A 13,449-nucleotide genomic window follows, 5' to 3' on the forward strand; every position below is an offset into this window, starting at 1 on the left:
AGCACAGGCGACGGAGGCAAGAAAAGTAAGCATCCTACAGCTGTTTCGACATTCAGCTGCTTTTTCTATAAATGAATGCATTGAATTCACTACAAATCTACTAACTGTCCCGCTATGCCAGGCAAGAGACTGATTTTTTTTTTTTTTGGTTGGGCTTTTCTCTAACAGCTGGAGGTCTGGTGGGCATTCAAGCAATGGCTGTTGAGTAGGGCAGCTGTTTCAATATCTAATTGCATTTTAGCTTTAATAACTCAAGGGGAAAGCGTTGCGTTGCCTACGATGAGCTACTTCCTCTCCTACTGCAAAGCGCACTGCACCGCCGTGCTCGCCCAGTACCAGACCCTGAGATCAGAGGGCTTTCTGTGCGATATTTTGCTGAAAGTGAAGGAAAATGAGTTTCCTGCACACAAGTCCTTGTTGGCATGCTCCAGCGACTATTTCCGAGCCATGTTCAAAAGTTATACCCAAGAGTCTAAAGCCAGCGTGATTCACCTGCAAGTCATCTCACCCACCGGTCTCCAGCACGTCCTGGATTTCATTTACACTTCTTTGTTGCCCCTTTCCTTTGAAAGCCTGGAGGATACCTTGGAAGCTGCAAGCTACTTGCAAGTGACTGATGCTATCAGCTTGTGCAATCAGTACTTAGTTAACAATCTCGCCTTGGAAAACTGCTGCTTCTCCGCCAACGTGGCCAGGAAGTTCTACCTGCCGGATGCCTTAGCAGCAACAGAAAAATACATTGTCAATAATCTCTGGAAGCTGCTGGACTTGGATTTGGCAGGACTGCTTGAGCTGAACTTCAGGTCTTTACTAGCAGTGGTTGAATCACCGGATCTCCCCATGGTGAAAGAAACTCACCTGCTGAATCTTGTGCTGCTGTGGCTGAAGCAGGACAAATCCAGGCTGGCTCACATGGGCAGGCTTTTAGAGCACATAAGGTATGGGCTCATCCCGGTGGAAGAGCTGAGAAAAACCTACACGCAGTCAGAAGTGCCCCTCTCCGCAAGTATTAAGTGCTTGATCATTAAAGCAATAAATTACCATACATCTGTTTTCAGACAGCCTGTCCTGCAGGACAAGTCCACCACGCTGAGGAACCAGAAAACTTGGATCATTCTGCTGGGGGGAGGGACAGCAAGCGAGGGGCTCGTCACTGACGTGGTGGCCTTCGATGTTTACAATCACAAATGGCGAGCTCTCACGCAGGTGCGGGATAGGGTGCAGAACCACAGCGTGTGCGTGGTGGGGAACTTTCTCTACGTCTTGGGTGGGGAAATAGAAAGTGGTGCCGCGGGTGATGCCAAAACCAAAATGATCTTATCGGTTACAAACAAGGTCCATCGTTATGATCCCAGATTTAACACGTGGACCCAAATCACGGGCATGCTGGAAAAGCGATGCCAGTTTTCTTGTTGTGTCCTAGGCAAGGATATCTTTGCCATTGGAGGAAGGGGTGAGGATGGGTCACTGCATTCATCTGTGGAAGTCTACAACATCAGCAGGGACAGATGGACAAAGGCCAGGGAATTGCCATGCAAGATACATGGCCACGCCAGTGCCATCTGCAAGAATACTGTATACATCTCGGGTGGCAAGTACTCAGACCCGGCCAACACAAGCAAGGACTTATATTCTCTGAGCTCGCTCGAAGGGCAGTGGATGAAACAAGCCCCCATGAGCATTGCTCGGTTTGGGCATCAGATGGCAACAATCAGAGAAGCCATATTCACCTTTTTAGGGTTATACGAACCATTCTCCGAAATAGAAAGATACGACCCTGATCAAAACCAATGGACCCGGTTAAGACCACTGACCTATGATCGATTCTGCTACGGCCTAGCAGTGGTAGAGGAAACGGCTCTTCTGATTGGGGGAAAGAAATGGCAAAACTCACGGGAAGTCCCCACTCAAGACGTGGTTGGCTACGACATCGACAACGATGGCTGGGAAGAGATCTGCAAAGCCCCCTTGCCTTGGTGTGGGCTGCAGTGCGCGGTGCTGCAACTCTCTGAACTGGCCGACGAGCAGGACAGCGACAGCCCGCAGAAGAGGCGGCCGAACTCCTGAGCTCACCTGCTGCGGAACGATCATCCCGGGAGATGCGCCAGCAAGGGGGGTGCTGGGGAAGAAGAAGAAAGTTGCAATGGCACTGAACGTTACAGAGCGGAGGTTTGGTTTTGATGAGCCAAACGCTTGGTGGGAACAGGCAAGGAAGTCTGGCTCCAGCAGGGGGAAAGGTGCTGGGATTTATAGACCTGGAAGCCAATCTCACTGAGGAAGGATGCAGCAAGTAGCACATTGAGAGGCGATGAGTGAGAATCGTAGTCCTTGACTTCTGAAGAGTAGTACCTAGATCGCAATTAATAGGTGTTGCAAGTCAGATTTGTCAAAGGTTAAAATGTATAATCCGTCTTTTCTGTTTTCTTAATCAGATGCAATTTTCCCAGCTGGTAAGTGCTATCGAATTTTTGTGCTATGGCTAAGCAAAATGAAAGTGAGATGCATAAAGACTAGAAAATTGATGCCTATGAAAACTAATAATAAGTCCTGCCAAGGAAAAGGTATTATTTGATATGCTACATACTAGGCAAGAATGTCTTCGCTAACCAGCATGAAATTACTGGACAGAAAGCATGGATTATTTGATATCTTGACTCAGTTATGGCCATAAGTTAAACCAGCGACTGTTTCATACAAGCCACTTGCCCCTGAGCAGCCTTTGCTGCAGCGTGCCTTTCAGATGCTTATTTTGCCTTATTTTTAAAGGCGCACACTACCGGTATGGTCCATTTCTCTTGTATCCAAACCTTGTGCTAGTTCAGATGGCCGGAGCTGAACGGGTATGCTTATTCTTGGACTCTAAGAAACACGTTACAGGAGTTGCTGTAACTAATGCCTTGATACTTACCTCGGTAGCATACACTGCTTTATCGTCCCTGGTGATAAGGGTAAAACTGTTCACGGCTGTTGTACTAGTACATGAGAGAATCCCGCAGTCAAAAAAGGTTTGCTTTCATCAAAGGGTACAAGGCGGAGGGCGGTTACTGAAGGTTTTCAGAAGTCTTTATTCAGTGCCTGCCTGCATCCGAAACAGCAGTAGTCTTACTTCTTTTAGGGCACGTTGGCAGAGCTGGAAGGCACAGGTTATGTGGGGGTACTTTAAGGTACGTGGATTGGTGAAACGCGGGCAAAACGGTCAGATGCTGCAGAGTCACGCTGGTATGGAGTAAATTGAATCTCGAGTCACAAATGTTCATTTAAAAGCTAAATTTATTGTACTTCGTTTTACAGTGTTCCCTTTCTAGGCTGAGAGTTAATACAATAAAAATATATATAGAAGAACATTTAATAGTCTTAAAAGAAGGCAGCACGATGGATAGGACACATGTTCTTTGTCACTAGACTAGCTTAAAAAACTGTAATATTTAATTTTCACCTTTAAAGCAATCAAGCTGACTTTACTAATGTAAAGTGCAGGCAGAATAGCTGTTGCATAGCAACAGATCTAAGTCTTCTGAACTGCCTTGGTTTTGACAAGGAATCAACTACACAATGTGCATATACATCCATCAGATATAAAGAGGTTTTTATATGAATATATTTACTTTTGGTCCAGTAGAACAATAGCAAGAGAATCTAAATGCTTGGAACAATAGCACAATCCATTTCAAGTCAAGCATTTTTTAAGAGAAATTTACAAAAACCTCACAAATTTAATATACAAGTCAGTACCCATGCAGTAAGTAAATGTCCAGTTTATACAAACAATATTCTTCTAATGGTACAAATATTACACTGGATCCAGAATTCTATACAAACATTAATTCATGATTTGTCATCCGTATCGACTTGAGTATAGGATTACTGAAAATGGGCTACAGAAAGGCCACTCTTCTGTACAATTGTGCAAAATCTGCAAAACATTTGCAATCCAAATGCAATAAAATAACAAGAAGGAAAGGGAGAAAGAGGGGGAGAAAAAGAGAAAAAGAAAGGGGGGGGAAAGGGGAGAAAAAGAGAGAGGAATAAAAAGAAAGAAAGAAGGAGAGAGAAAATAAATCTGTCCATTCTTTCCATCATCCCTTCATGGATATGACTGCCAGGAAATATCAGAGATCATAAAGTTTAAAGTACATTCACTGAGCTGTACAGGCAATAGTCTGAAGTTGGTTAAGAGTACAACCCACGGCAACAAGTCTAAAGGAGGCTTTTCCCTTTCACACGAGCATTATTAAATCATGTCGTGAGTCCTAACTTAGGCAGCAAAATACTGAAAAGCGGCAGGAATATTTTGTCATGCTCTGATCACTTTTTGAAAACAGGCCCAGAAAAAGTAAATACGTGATTTAAGCTTTCCCTCCCACTTTCCTATTCCAGGTATATGCCTAACTCTAAGGCGCTATTTCTGCTTATATTCACTGGGTTGTCCCCAGCACATCTCAAATCTCACGGAAGTTTGGCTTGTGAACCCAGCAGAACCCAGAGACATCCCTTCCCCTTCAAAAGCAAACCACAGGCTTTTTGACTCCTCAGTTATTTTTCAGGTTCTGTGCTTGGCTCTGCTCCCATCACACAATTTCACTGCACACAATGCGGCCAAATTTCACAGCTCAGAAAACACATGGGAGTCTATTTGAAAAATCCTATTCATTCCTTTGCTATTGTGGGAATTTTCAAAGCCTCTCAGGTTCGGAGCATTTCGTTGGGAACCTTTTCCACTGCTGCTTTTCTGGGCAAGAGAAACACCGCTATCAAGAATGTTCAAAGCCTACATGTTCTCTTTTGCAAAACCTGCACATTATACTAATACCTTCAGTACAAAAGCAGCATAAATGACAGTACTGTGACTAATCTTTTAAAAAATCAACCAAATGTGATTAAGAGACAAATAACACATAATTTGGTCTTAATTAGAATACAAACCAGCATCCCTTTGCACTGATGGCAAACCTTAGCAACAGGCTTTAAAAAAGCACAAGGAAATAAGACCTAACCTTTCGATACTTAAATTCACATTAGTCATTTCTGTCTGCTGATTTTCACCCCTTTGTGTGTTTGACAAAACCGAAACACAACCACTGCGTTACGCTTCTTCCCTGTTATTTAAGAAAACTCCTAGAGTTTCTCATTAAATATAAAAATTGGTTTTCTCCCACCACCAAAATAGTACCCACTCTCCAAAAATGCAATGCAATACCGGAATTATATAATATAAAATATCATTGTAAAAGTGACCTTCGATAACAAAACCTTTAGCTTGTGGGACTTCCTGCGTGAAGGCCACAGTCTTCCAAAAATGTTTTTTATATACTTTTCTTCAATAGCTAAAGATCATGTTTGTTATTTCACAGAAGGTAAACATGAGCAGAGCGTTGGTAGGATATAAAATATACAAATCCTCATTAAAGACGCGGTATCGTTGACCATTGAAGGTTTACTTCACACAGCTGAGTAACATTAAAATATAATTTACTAGAGCTCCCACATATTAATATAAAAACTACTTTATGCGCTTAAGTAAAGAGTCGGAGTGTAGCAAATGGGCAAAAAGAGAGACCCTTATACATGCGTTTCAATGTAAGAGTGAGTATGCGCTAAGGCGGCTATAAGTGCATCAACCTCAGACGAGCCATTAACAGAGTCCCTCGGGGTGCTGCTTTGACAGATGTCCACGAACAGATCAAGGTACATTTGTTTCCATTCTTGGAAGTCTCTAGACGTCAATGCTGGGTTATCCAGAACTTTATCTATAATGGCTACTTCTCCTTCCCTGGCCTGTGAGAGAAAAGGAACAAGCAAAGAGTCAGTGCAAGTGATGAGTCACGGGCAAAATCAATCACATGGGTGGAAGGAGAGAACAGGGGGAGCAAAGCCACGGAGCCCCTGAAAGCAGGGGTACTATATGACTGCTATACGACCACTTGTGAACAGGAGCCCTTCCTACAGGGCATCACGAGTCACCCTGCGGGGCTAGGGCTTCCCTCGCCTTGTCCAGCATCCTCAGGAATCGTCCCTCTTCCCCCTCCTCGCCCTTGTTCAGCTCAAGAAACGTAAGCCCTGTACTGTTTACTATTAGCTGCTTATATTTCTCAAGATGGGTTTCACACGACGAAATGCCATCTGTTTGCTCTTCTTGATCAGCATGAGAAATGCTGCGTGGGTGCGTGGGATGCAGACAGATGGCCTCTCGCCCGCCAGCAGAGCTAAGCCTTTTTTACCAGGCTTGTCATGGGGACATCTGAGCGCTACACTGCAAAGGCTTGTGCGAGGACCCCCATGTTAATGATAACTCATCTTCATTAAAGATCCAGTGTATGCGACAGGCTGGCTGGCTGGCTGTGACCTCCTCCTACCACTGCAGTGGCAAAGAGAAGGCAGAAATGGGTAAAATCTAAGATACCTGCTGGTATGTCCTTCCCCATCATCGAGGCAGGGTGTGTGGCTGTATCAAATCACTGGCCAGTGATTAGTTTATCAACAGATGACAGGCAGCCGGTACAGGTCAGAGCAAGCCTCCTATAAACCCAAAGCTGTATGCAGCAGACTCCAGCCTTGGCAACGCCGCTAACACGCAGGTTTCCAGCACTGCTCCTCTGCGCAGGCATCGTACGGTCACCAGCAACCTTCCCTCTCTCCTCTCTGCCAGAGGGGTTTCACACTCCTCATTACTAGCTCACATTTTCCATGTCCGTACCATGAGTATGTCAAATCTTTCTGGGGCACATGGTAAAGGGAAATATTAAGCTGTGTCAGCCCATGCGGGTGGGAGAGGATCAGCAGGGTCAGAGAAGTCACCCGTCAGCAGTAGGTTGAAAGGTATTTTTCATGCTTTGCAAACAGTAGCTAATTAACGCTGTGTGCTAGAATACTCATTTTCAGAAACGGAGATGCAAGCTGAGAATGACCAGTGGAAATGAAACCAGGAGAACTCCTGATTACTGTTTCTCTGTTCGAACTACTATAACCTGCTTCTTGCAGATTGTGGCTGGTGCCTGCACCTCTGCACTACCAGGCAGGTGGCTCATACTCGCTGGCTGGAGAATGGTTTTGTGTTCTGTCACAGGAAAGAGAGCAGAGGGGTCTTTCATTAAGGACTTTGATGATGGAACAGAGAGCCTGTGGACAACCAGAGCAAGAAGCGGTTTGGAGGGCTGTCTCAGGCTACTAATAATTTGGGTAAATTCAAAGAGAGTTCAGAAGACCTACTCCAACAGGCCCGTGCAATTGGCTGCATTCAGGAAGGAGAAATCAAAGGCACTGATAAAAGCCAAGAATAACTGGTTGGGTAACAGTAGGAGCTACCAGTAGATAGGACTACCAGTAGTATGGCAGAAGTGGAGCTCTGGGCTATAACAGAGCTGGAAACTCGTCATGAGTTACCATGACTCCATTGCAAAACAGGCAAGTGTCACTCTACACTGTTGCTGTACGCAAGAAACAGCAACTATCCATCTTTGGTACTTGCCACCATTGCATTTTCCATTATTGGTGTCATGTACTTTAAGAACGATTTATACTAACCAAGGTTAGAAAATATGGCTCACGGATAGAGAATGAACAAATTGTGCTTGCTTGGTCCAAAAGAAAGAAGTCCCAGAGAAGCATGAAAACAGGCATCCGTTGGGTCAAGGGGATGCACTTTTTTTCTGGAATTCCCTGGAGGGAAGCAATTCCACTTGTAGGAAGCCTAATGTAGCTCAGGTATCAATAAATGCTAACAGGACAGACAATTAGTGTGGCAACAAGCTGTTGATACCGAACCATGGTTTTGGCATGAGTGATCCCACCATGGTGCAAAAGCACAGATGCAATGTGAAGCTCCCGCCACCCTGACATATCTAAGAGTACTGTGATTTTGTTTCAGTTTCTCACGCTGCAGAAGTGTAGAAAGCCCGTGTATTTGACTTTTTCTGTCAGCCTCCAACACCATAAAGACTCACATACCCAGATAATGCTACAAGTCGTAGTTGCCTTCAATGAGATGATACAGTGCAGAAAGTTAAGCGTGAGTAAGATTTTTTTTTCAGGATGGGAGCCCCACAGCATGAAAATAATATTGCTTAAATGCTTCTCTAGGTGATGGAAAACTAAATTAATTAATGTTGATAAAGCCCTCTTTGATGAAAGCTGTTACGAAATACACTGTACAATTATCTAGTGACTTAAAATGTGGTAATTTAATATAGTTAACAGGGTCCCTGGGGACACCCAGCATATTGTTTGCCGAAATCTCCATCAGGACAGAACTGAAACTGCTGTAACAAACAAAGAAGCCGACAGGGAGGCTAAATGAGCTCCGGTACGTTTAGAATAACCATACAAATGTTCAGATCTATCATTACCACTATCTATTTATTTAATCAGTCCTACTGGTTAAATACAAGGATCCTATCAGCTTATGTAGAAAGCAAGAACAGAGTTTCTTCCTGGACAAGCTCAGCAATCGGAAAATAATCAAGTGCTGTAAGAGGTATTGCTCCCTTCTGAAAGGCTGCTTTGCTTGGCTTTAGACTTGCAGCAATTACGGAGTGAATGCATTTTGGTAAATGGAAATGTTCAGGGACAAAAAAGGGCTTAAGGTCTCCTCTGATAATTTGGCGTCCAATCCTGTTAAACTAGCTAGAGGAGGAGCAGCTGACTGAGATTTTATCCACCCAGAAATAAAAACTGATCCCCTCACTTCGACTGCTCTCCCAAGGCACATTTTTCTCTGCTTTGCGAACAGTGTTTCCCCATGTCTCCCTTGTTTGTTTCTCACCCTAGGTTCAGCCTGGATTCCAGCTGCGCACAATTAATCTCCAAATACAATACAGTCCGATCCAACCCTGGGGCAGGATTTTTCCTCCCTCTTTCATCTCACCTTTAAAGTGCTTTTCAGAATTCGCAGCTGGTGCAGTTTTTCATTGACTACTGGATCGCTACATCTCTTTATAAAAGATTTTTTATACTCCAGCTTAGTGGAAATCCGGTGTTCTCCTAATGGAGACAGGCTGGCCTGCTCCAAGGCTCTGTACAAATCTTGCAAGGAGTCTGCTGTTTTTTCCTCTATAGTTTCAACTGTAAAGAGAAAAAGGAAAAAAAAAAAAAAGAGGAGGAAAAAGTAGAGAAAGGGACAATGTTTCATTAACATGATTCTATGAAGATCTATCAAAACCTTCACAAAACATTCATCAGGTTTAACTGGACCATAAGGAGAACATTTCACACCTGCTAAGTTCCAGAAAAAAAGTGCTGCGATTGTAACTGCTCCTTCTCGCTAACTATTGCCTTCAGGAGAAAAGGAGAAAAACTTTCAAGAATGTAAAGTCTTGACCCTCAAAGAAAGAAGAACAGAAAAGAGAAATAGTGCAAGGTATAGTAATATTACAGTGACATACTGTCAGAAATCACATCTCCAGTATGGCAGTTAAATACGCTGGTGACTTCGTCATTACAAGGAAAGGAAGCCCTGGGAACACCCTGCTGAGGCAGGTGATCAGGGATCGGCTCTCGGCCGGAAAGCGCAGATACGGCATTCGAGATTACGTTTATGATTGTGGCCTTGGAATGACATGTCGTTTTCCTTCCTAGAAAAGCCCACTTCTTATTATCTCTTATTTTTGATACTCGAGAGTGTTGTTCGCTAGCCTGTAGCAGTCACTTGTGGTGGTTTTTTACCCTACCATTGCCTGAAGGCTCAGCAGCAGGCTACGCACTGCATGTGCTCCTGACAGCCGACCCAGCAGCGCGGCAAACCAAACCAGAGCTGTTTGCATTGTAGCTTTATTCATTTATTTATTATAGGTTTTAAAAGACTTGTTCTAACTAGTGCTGGGAGAAAAAAATAAAAAAGAAAGATTTTGCTTCTCTGAAAACAAAACAAAGCAAAGGCTGGGGATGAAATGTTACACTGATACGAGCCTTTGAAATGCTTCATTTAGGAAGCATCAAAACATTTCAACTTCTCACACGCCGTTTCCCCCAGAAAAAACTGATGACTCTGTAGAAACTTGGGAAGTGCCAGTAAAGTGCCAGGATTATCTGAGTGCTGACCAGGAGAAGCTGGGGCAGCCCTGGGGGAGCAGGCAGCCAGCGGGGCAGGCAGCTCCGTCCCTGCTGCCCCTCACACGACGACACCCCTGCGCACACTGCAACCAGCCACCGCTGGTGCACAGCCTCCCAGTTGTCTCCAGAGCCCTTGGGACCTTCCCACCCAGTCCTGGCTTTCATAGCAGTGTATGTTTCCCTGGCCCAAGGTGCCCGTGTCCTCGGGATGCTTTCATGAAAGCTCTTGTTAGGAAAGCTACAGCTGTTTGCTTTCAAGCATTACTTTTATCCTGTGACTGACCCTGCACCAAGACATGGCCATCTCCACTGGCTGAAAGCTCAGCGCATGCTGAAGTACCCATAAGCAGTGAACCTCAGGTGTTTGGAGGGTTTTTTTTACGGAGCACCAACAGGGAGGACAGCTAGTGTTGAGAAGTGACATTTCTAGCCCACCCGAGGCAACCTCCCATCCAAGCCCACACCATGTAGCACAGAAGCTACTCACCTCGGGCTCAAGCAAGGACTCCAGAGACCCAAATTGCCACACCCCATCACAAAAAGTGTTTGTATTTGTACCGATCTTTACACAGTCAAAGAATTTTGCAGTCACCAACTGATCCAGCTGTATCTCTCATCAGTTTATTCCTTTGCCCTTTTTAGGGGGTAGTTGTTTCTAAAGCACTCTTTTTTTTTTTTTAGATATTAAAGCAGAGAAGGGTTCAAGGCTTTTTATTGATGGAGGTGTTGTGGGTCTGAACAGAGGTCCCTAAATCCTCCCATCTTGTGCTACCCTGCTTGGAGAGCTAGGTTCATCACTATAAGGGGTGGCCAGAACTTAAAGAAAAACAGAAATTAGATGCATTTCTCCTTCTTGTCCATTTCTTTCTAATTAAAACATCTCCTGTGTTAAAGGGCAAAACATTCAGTAGCTGAATACTCAAAGATTGGTTAAAATCCCCCACAGTCTTGATTTTTATGCTTTCTTAAAAAGTCCACGCAGCAACGAGATCAGATGTTTGGGATCTCTCTATCAGTTCATATCACCAAATGCTGAAGTCTACCAGTCTGACAGCTGGGGAATGGGAGTGATTTGCTAAAGGGCAAAGGGAAAAAAACCCCCGCCTCGATCTGACAAGGGAGTATTTTATATCTGTTTCTCTCTTTCTCTTATCCCATGATATGCAAGGCAAAAAAGATCTTTCCTCAGGTCTCTTTTCCCACATTGCACCCTCAGGGGATTAGTTCAGGGACAGTCTGCTGAAGAAGCAAGCCAGTGCTCTGTCTCCATCTTTGCTAGTGTGATCTAGTGCCTGGACCAGCAACCGGCCGCCACATCCAGGCTTGCCACTGAAAATCCGCGGCTTCCTGAAACACGACTGGTCCCCACCACAGAGATGGACAAAGTTTGGGTTCAACCCTGAGGTTCAACTCTGGGTGACGAGTGCCTCTAATGAGCCTGGAAGGCAGCATGGCCCGTGTGGGTTCAAGTGCTGGGCTGGGGGGCTTGCGCTGGCCTCCTCCCCACGCCGCCGGCCTGCGGTCTGCGTGGCTGGTGCTCCCCGGGGCTCGCCTCCCGGGGCCAGCAGCCGCTGCTCTGCGTAGGCCTCGGGGGGACTGCGGACAGGGGATTTCTGCCCTCTCCCCAAAGGGGAACAGCTCTGACGCTGTGTGGGAAGAGGCGCGGGAGTGCAGGGGCAGGACGTGGGCAGCAGAGCACCGATGGCAGGGCTTCGAAAGGCGTGGGCGCATCATAGAATCATAGAATGTTTTGGGTTGGAAGGGACCCCTAGAGGTCATCTAGTCCAACCCCCCTGCAGTGAGCATCGCCTCCACCTGGCTGGGGCTGCCTCCCCTGGGCCCTGCCACCGCCTCAGTGCCGTAGTTATGAGTGGCGTGTGGAAAGGGGGACAGGATTTGGTACAAAGGAAAGAGCAGGGAAAAAACACAGCTGGTCCCTTCCCTTCAATATCTCGCTGCTGCTGAGGCTGGGGGAGCTCAAACAGGGCAAGACACCGCCTCACTCCACCCACGGCGGGGGAGAGGGCGGCTGGCATCACTCTAGAACATCCCGAGCCCTTAATATTTTCCAGAGGAACACTGAAGGTGGTGGTACTGCTGCTCTCAATGGCTCTCAGTAGGCGGGAATGAGATTATACACCAGTCTCCCCTCCCTCACCCTTCTGCTGAAGGCTTTGATTGATTTCCTGTAGGTGTTGGTGAAACCCTTGGCACCATAAAGCATCTGAGGTACTTGATTAGATACACAGCTGAGCTTAAAACATTTTTTTTTTTTTTAAATTGGTGGATTTATATGCAGGTCATGCTATTACAGCAGGGCTGTCTCCTGAAGGAAGAATAAGGCCTCAGGTAATGCCTTATTTAAGTGGAAGACGTGGCCCAATGGAATTTCCAGATGACCCCAGGACAGCAGGCAATACAGCAGGTTGTTTTTCACCCTCACTTGGCTGCTGAGTCATGGGCTGCATCTCCCCAGCTGCCCTCTTTCTCCGAACACAGTCAGGTAGCTGTTTCCACATCCTGCTAAAAAGAAGGGTCTCTTCTCTGAAGCAGTAATTTTGTCCCCTGCCCCACCCAAGCCTGAACAACTCCGTAACGCTGGAGCAGAAATCAAGCTGCATAAACTCTGTAGCACCCAGGATCTAAATTCAGAACTGTATCTTCCAAATACAAGAATACACAGGTTCTAAATTTTGTAACAGTGAAGCTTCTGCTGTGTCTTCAAGTGAATGCAAAGCCATTTGCATTAAATTCAGGAGATAAAGAATACATCAGCCTAGTAAATGGCATGTTATTGTTTTTCATTATTCTGCTTTCCACAAGGAAGAGTTTCTGAACTTTCTGTACTCTGCCCTTTCTTCTTGAAAGGCTGTAAATATTTGTATCTACTTTTACATTTGCTTAGGAGAGGGAGCTGGAGATTGTGGTCGGGTGGATGAAACTCTAAGAGGTCAGGAATAGTTTGGGTTCTTGGCATTCAGAAAAAAAATGGTGGGATTTCTTACACCACGCTGTCATTTGTTGTTGAGAAGAGCATGCCCAGAGCTCCATGACGTACTAAGTGTAACCACCTCCTGGCTCCATTGGGCTTTTCGTCTTCCCATTAGTTCCCTCTTATAAACCAAGATCCTCAGAGCAATAAGTAAGAACATCAGACTCTTGACTGAAAAGTGACCGGAGAGAAACAGTTAACATTGGTATTTCTATGGATCGAGAGATGATTGGTCCAGGTAAACTGATGATTCAGGAAGATGGTACTGAATTAGGGCCATGCAGAAGGTCACCGTTGCAACCCAGCTGGCTAACATACCGCTCTCTGGACACAGATAATCTCTAGGCACACATTTCTCATAAATCTGCTCTAAATAGATGGAATAACCTCTAGCAATTTTCAGTAGAGGTTCC

The 13,449-nt window shown here is 45.3% G+C and overlaps 2 protein-coding genes across 2 annotated transcripts in view; one reads left to right on the top strand and one right to left on the bottom strand.

The window, feature by feature from the left end:
* The first annotated feature begins 279 nt into the window (after nt 1-279).
* On the top strand, nt 280-2,067 carry KLHL34 (kelch like family member 34). Its single transcript, XM_009648807.1, has one exon. It carries the CDS (start codon nt 280-282, stop codon nt 2,065-2,067), a length of 1,788 nt encoding a protein of 595 aa, XP_009647102.1.
* A 3,492-nt stretch (nt 2,068-5,559) lies between these two features.
* CNKSR2 (connector enhancer of kinase suppressor of Ras 2) overlaps nt 5,560-13,449 on the bottom strand; it is a 182,366-nt gene continuing 174,476 nt past the window's right edge. Inside the window, exons 21-22 of the mRNA XM_009648809.1 lie at nt 8,861-9,057; nt 5,560-5,775 (exon numbers count right to left, since the gene is read on the bottom strand). Coding sequence (XP_009647104.1) covers nt 5,560-5,775; nt 8,861-9,057 — 413 coding nt within the window. The remainder of the gene's footprint in view (nt 5,776-8,860; nt 9,058-13,449) is intronic.

Source organism: Egretta garzetta, unplaced genomic scaffold (assembly GCF_000687185.1).
Source record: "Egretta garzetta isolate BGI_Z169 unplaced genomic scaffold, ASM68718v1 scaffold111, whole genome shotgun sequence".
In the NCBI taxonomy this organism is placed as follows: domain Eukaryota; kingdom Metazoa; phylum Chordata; class Aves; order Pelecaniformes; family Ardeidae; genus Egretta; species Egretta garzetta.